At 50.9% G+C, this 6330-nt stretch overlaps 1 protein-coding gene across 1 annotated transcript in view; it reads left to right on the top strand.

Moving 5' to 3' along the window:
• The window catches only part of AK8 (adenylate kinase 8), a 125308-nt gene that overhangs the window by 109168 nt on the left and 9810 nt on the right, over window positions 1-6330 (top strand). The window contains exon 9 of the mRNA XM_015407537.1: window positions 3428-3705. Coding sequence (XP_015263023.1) covers window positions 3428-3692 — 265 coding nt within the window. The 3' untranslated portion in view covers window positions 3693-3705. The remainder of the gene's footprint in view (window positions 1-3427; window positions 3706-6330) is intronic.

Below are 6330 nucleotides of genomic sequence, written 5' to 3'. Positions count from 1 at the left end.
GCCCTCCCTGGCCCCAGGCAGGCAGGGGTGGGGAGAGGCAGGGAGGAAGCAATTTAACCTCCCTCTTCTCCTGCCTCCTCCTGGCTGAATGAGGGCCGGAAGCGGGGCGGCCGGAAGCAGGGGGCGGGGCGGCCGGAAGCAGGGGGCGGGGCTTCGTCATGTGCCCCGCTCCCCGTACCTCACCCGGGGGAACTGCGATCCCCCGCGTTCCCCCCCGAAATGACCTCTGGTGTCGTTATACCCGGCCGAGGTCCCTCCCCTCTCCTCACCTCGCCCTCCCCAGGCTCCACCCCCAAAAGCTCCACGTGTTTTCCAACCCAGAGCCAGCAACCCTGGCAGACCGACTGGAACAAGAAAGGGATTCCTGAAGGTAAAAATGTAGGGAACTGCTCAAGGGGCAGTATGAAAAGGGAGTCCAGGCACACCTTAAGAGACCACTGGCATTTATTCCTGGCTTATTTTGCTGCTGTAGTCTAACATGCCCCCCCCCCCCCAAAATCTGGACTCTCCATCAGACATGATGTTTTTTAAAAAGGAAGAGGGGGTGCAGGACGTATCTAGTGCCTGGTGAGTAGGGACTTGAAGGGGCAGGGCTGGGAACAAGCTGCATTCAGCTGCCAGGTCTGAGCTGGGAAATACTACCTGGAGAGTTTAGGGCAGGGGTGTCAAACATAAGGCCCGGGGGCCAGAACCGGCCCGTCCAGGGCTCTTATGAGGCCCGCAAGCGGCTGGTGCAAGGGAGGGAACAGGAGACCGCTCAGGGGGGAAGTGGGCGGAGCCATTCAGATTATGGCTTCAGCATGGCGGAACAACCTCCTCTGCGGCAGTCAAGCAGCTGGGAGCATCTGCCCAATGCTGCGACACTGGCTCTCCAGTCCGCCCATATGGGTTTTCCTCTGCACCCTCCTCCCAACCCGTGGGGCCTTGCAGTGAGGACACACCAACGTGGAGGTTACCAGCTGCTGTCTTGTATCAAGTTTATATCTCCAGTACCTGGCATTGTGTTTTAGGGCACACATGGCCCGGCCGGACGAAGTGACATTTATGTCAGATCCGGCCTTCGTAACAAATGAGTTTGACACCTCTGCTTTAGGGGGTGAAGGCTGGGGAGGGCTGGGTTTGGGGAGGGACCTCCGCAGGGTATAAAGACATAGAGGCCACCCTCCAAAGCAGCCATTTCTCCAGGGGAACTGATGTCTGTCATCTGGAGACCAGTTGTAATTCCGGGAGATCTCCCAACTGGAGGCTGTGGAAACTCGAGCTGCAGTGTTAGAAGAGTCAATCAACAAATATATACACTGCAAAAACCTTATTTATAAGTTAAAGTGTTCTATATGTTCCATCTTATAAAGTGCATTGTGTATTATTCATAATATCCTAAAACAGGTATATATTCATTACATGCAATATCAACAGTAATAATCAGTTTGTACAATCTAATAGCTACCAGTCAATTTACATCCTTTTTACACAGTCAACCCCAACGGGAGTTTCTAGAGATGTACACCCGCTTCTCCTTGCTTGAAAGTCTTCTAAAGGGGGAAGTGTCCTTTTGTGGTTACATTGAAGTTTAAATTGATGTTTGTTGCTGGTCCTACAAAAGGCTGTTAGAAGACATAATTCCCCTTTATAAGATGGAACATATAGAACACTTTAACTTATAAATAAGGTTTTTGCAGTGTATATATTTGTTGTTTGACCCACCTGGAGGCTGGCGAGCCTAGCAGGATGAAGAAGAAAAAATGTTTGCTTCCATCTGAAAATAACTGTTTTGGGTAGCTGATGCCATCTCTCTTCAGTGCCAGATGGAACACGGAGGTCCTGAAGAAGGCCAAGAGCAGGGGGGGAAATGTAATAAAAAATCTGGAGATTGATTTACATGAGGCAGTAGGTAGCGTCAATGCGGTTGGGAGGATGGCAGGAGGCTCCCACACCCAGAGCCCCACCTCAGAGCATCTTTCTTGAGTGATGGCTAAACCTGGTATTTCCAAAACACAGCATTTGCAAATAGTCACATTAGTTCAAAGAGGACGCGTAACTGCAAGAGGCAGGGCCTTCTCAGTAGCTGCCTCAGCATTATGGAATAACGATCCCAGCAGATGCACATGTTCTTCTCCCGCCAGAGTAGGGTTGCCAACCTCCAGGTAGTGGAAGCCAAAAATGAGAGATCACGGGAGGAAGTGAAATCCCAAAAACAACATCCGTGACAAAAATAACGGAGAGTCAATAAAGATAAGTTGCAAAAACGTTTACTGTAGTAATTTCTGTAGGAAATTTTTCTCCTATTATCGCTCACACGCTGTTATTAGTCAACACGGAATGTTTCCTTTGAGAGTTGATAAATAGTAATCAATAAGAATTGGGATTGCTATACACTCAGATAAAACAATGAGTCAATAAAGATAAGTTGCAAAAACGTTTGCTGTAGTGATTTCTGTAGAAAATCTTCTCCTATTATCACTCACACGCTGTTATTAGAGAGTCAACGCGGAATGTTTCCTTCGAGAGTTGATAAATAGTAATCGATAAGAATTGGGATTGCTACACACTCAGATAAGACAAATATTGTGAAACGAATTGTTCATTACGCAGTATTCGTTAGCATGTGAGCGATAATAGACGAAAGTTTTCTACAGAAATTACTACAGTAAACATTTTTGCAACTTATCTTTATTGACTCTCCGTTATTTTTGTCACGGATGTTGCTTTTGGAATTCCTCAACCTCCAGGTAGTGGCTAGAGCTCTCCTGGTATTACAACTGGTCTCTAGGCGACAGAGACCAGTCCACCTGGAGAAAATGGCCGCTTCGGAAAGTAGGCTTTATATACCCTATTGAAGTCCCTTGCCAAACCCCGCCCTCCTCAGGCTCCACCCCCAAAACCTCCAGGTATTTCCCAGCCCAGAGCTGGCAACCCTGCCCTGGAGTCCCAGGTGCCTCCGAAAGGTCCGTCTGTTCTCAAAGGCCTTGGTGAGGCTGCTGGGGAATGACTGTGGGGGGTGGGGTGCCCGGTGACAGGCTAGATGGACTTTAATGGGTCTGTGCTTCCGCGACCGTTAATTACGAATTTCCCAGCCCAGAGCTGGCAACTCTGCCCTGGAGTCCCAGGTGCCTCCGAAAAGGCCCGTCTGTTCTCAAAGGCCTTAGTGAGGCTGCTGGGGAATGACTGTGGGAGGTAGGGTGCCCAGTGACAGGATAGATGGACTTTAATGGGTCTGTGCTTCCGCGACCGTAATTACTGGCTTTTAAACTTAGTTTTTATATGGCGTTAAATGGTTGCTTCTTGATTCAATATGTTGCAAGCTGTCCTGAGCAATGTGAAAATGTAGGATTAGAAATGTTTACAACAAAGCCGGACAAACAGTAGTTTTCACTAACCAAGATGTTTGCTGCCTGCTGAAGAGGGGTTGCTTTGGCCTGATTTTCAGGTACCACACCCTGTATAAGCCGGCACCTTCCAAGAAAGCCCACAAGCGCCTCCTGACGAACCCAAAGGATCTCGAAGAGCACGTGAGGACTAAGGTCGAAATGTACTTCAGGCTTTCCAGCGGCACGGAGGAGCTGTTTGAAGATGCTGTGTCTATCAACGCTGACCAAGACCCCCAGACCGTCTTTGAGTATATAGAGAGCTATATTGTCAATCCGCTGCCAACCGACCCGACCTGGAAACCAAGAAAACAGTGCACATGCTAGCTCTGGCCCCGTGGTAGGCAGTTCTGAGTGAGTACTAACACTAGCTCCGGATGGAAGCAGTTCTTTGAACCCCGTAGGCAGCAGGATGTTTTGGCTTGCAAGTTTTTTTCTGCTAAAAATCAAGAGGACACAGAAACATAAGCACTTCAACCCACTACACTCCCGCAGCACTCCCTTGAAGTAAGCAGGGTACCCTAAATGTCCTCTGAGTAGATTCTCCACCCCACCCCCTATTAATCGGATTTGCTTTTATTTCATTGCCCTTTGCAAGGGACATCAGAAGGGTCAGGGGTCATTTCCTTCCGGAGCACCGTGGAACGGCGCTCCGGCAGTAAGGAGCCCAGGGGTGCCCCCCGTCGCCATTCCTGGCCCGTTCGCGTAAGCGGATGGGCCAGGGAAGGCCTGCAGGGCCCCCCGCTGCCTGAGGGGATTTAAATGCCTTTCTTTCCCTTCCCCAGATGGTGTCCCAGATGGTGTAGTGATTAAGTGCGTGGACTCTAATCTGGAAGAACCGGGCTTGATTCCCCACCTCCACTTGCACCTGCTGGATGACCTTGGGCAAGCCATAGTTCTGATAAGAGCTGTCCTTGAAAAAGAGCAGTTTCTGTCAGAGTTCTCTCAGCCCCACCTACCTCACAGGGTGTCTGTTGTGGGGAGGGGAAGGGAAAGGAGTTTGTAAGCCACTCTGAGACACCTCTGGGTAGTGAAGGGCAGGGTATAAATCCAATGTCGTCTTCTTCTTAAGATGCCTAGGTTCCCTGCCCGATCTTCTCCAGGTGCCCTGCAGCCACGGGGCACCCGGAGAAGATCAGGCGGGGAACCCAGGCATGCTTGCACGCCTGCCCTTTGTCAGGGGGTGTGGCATATGCAAATGATTTATGCAAATGAGCTCCTGCACCTCTTTTTCTACGACATGACCCCTGAGAAGGGTTAAGATACACGGTCCTTAACCAGGGATGACATTTTCTTGTTCCAGTTATCCCAGATGCTTCAATGACAGATAAAGGCAGAGGAGTTCGTTCCCCCCGTTCTGTCCTCTCCAGGGCTGGTGATCATGCAGGGCAGTCTGTAAAGTCTGATTCACTGCAGTTTCGACTGTTGTGTATTGATTTGGGGATATGTAAAACCGAGACATTAAAAGCTCTTTGAACTGCAGGCATAGTTGTTGCAAGCCTCTCAGCTTTCCTGCTGCCACCATCCACTGACCCAGCCGGGAGCAAAGTCAAAGGTGGAACTGGGGAGTTAGAGGCAAAAAAAAGCCGAAACGAAAGGTGCGGCGCTTTTAAACAGATGACTCACATCCCTGACAACACCAACTCGATGACGTTGTTACCCTGCCCTGATCTCATCAGACCTTGGAAACTAGGCAGGCTCAGCCGGTCAGTATTTGGATCGGGGACCACCAAGGAAGTCCAGGGTCGCTCTGAAAAGGCAGGTGATGGGAAATCGCCTCCGAACATCTCTTGCCTTGAAAACCCCCTACCGATCGTCGTCAGTTGGCAATTTGATGGCACTTTCCCCCACCCGCCTTCCAGGAGCTGAGAGGGGCTGAAAGAATGCCCGCCCAAGGCCTCCCCAAGAGTTTTGTAGAGAGCTGAAGGGGACTGGCCATCAGGAGCCAGCTGAGAGTCCCCCAGTACCGGAAGAGCTTCTCAGTAAGGCCTGTGCACTGGTCCAAGCAACAAAGCCCAATTCTTGCCTGCAACCTGCCTTCCCCACTCGGTAGTGCAGCACTCCCCTCGGGCTGCTCTTCCAACCTGGACCGGAGGCCTGCCTCTCTTCCTGCCTGCGCCACTGGCAGCTGCCCTCTCTGCTGTGGGCCTGCAGCCCCCAGCCAGAAGGGCAAGCTGCAGACGAGATTTGTCCAGCTGTGTTGCCCCTGCCCCGCTCACCTGTCTCTCGCGATCCTGACATCTGACCCACGTACAATCCTGGGATAACTGATTTGCAGCCAGACGGCACGGTGTCAGCAAATGCCCCAGAAGGGCGTTCTGCCAACCCCTTGGTGCTGGACTGTTTACAACAGGCCTCCCCTTACCAGTGTGCTCTGCAGATGCTTACCTGAGCCACTGTCCCCCCCCCCAAATGGTTGTAAAGATACACTGCAGCTCCCGTGCATAAATTGGAAGGGCTGCTATTAATAATAAATGGAGGGTACATCTTGCTAATATCACCTCCATTCGAGTGTTCCTACTAAATATTGATAGGTGAAACGGCTCGGCCGCGCATTTAAATACTGTTCGCTGTGCAAGCGAGAGTACAAAGGGGACAGTGGCTCTTTAATTAGACAGGTACATCTGCTTAATTAATTTAGCCATAAAGCCACCCTCCTCCCCGCCTCCCCAATTCTTTCATCTATATGCGGCACAATATTAGTTCCGCTCAGCCGGTCGCACAGAAACCGGAGCCGAAGGAGCCGGCCTCATTGAGATGCAGCCGACGTGTCCGCCCGGAGAGTCTCAGGTCAGCGGTCAACCCCCGAGGGCTTCCGCCAGGCCTGGAGTGCAGGCCGTCTGGGTTAGCAGAACATGCTAATACTCTTGTAGGACTCTCCCTCAGAAACAACTAAAACAATTGACATTCATTTAATTACCAGGAAACGAAAGAGGCCTTTGCATCCACTTTGCATAATAAAGAG

Source organism: Gekko japonicus, unplaced genomic scaffold (assembly GCF_001447785.1).
Source record: "Gekko japonicus isolate JY-2015 unplaced genomic scaffold, Gekko_japonicus_V1.1 scaffold955, whole genome shotgun sequence".
NCBI lineage: Eukaryota > Metazoa > Chordata > Lepidosauria > Squamata > Gekkonidae > Gekko > Gekko japonicus.
The sequence above is the reverse complement of the archived record's forward strand: the minus strand, read 5'-3'. Positions and strand labels throughout refer to the sequence as shown.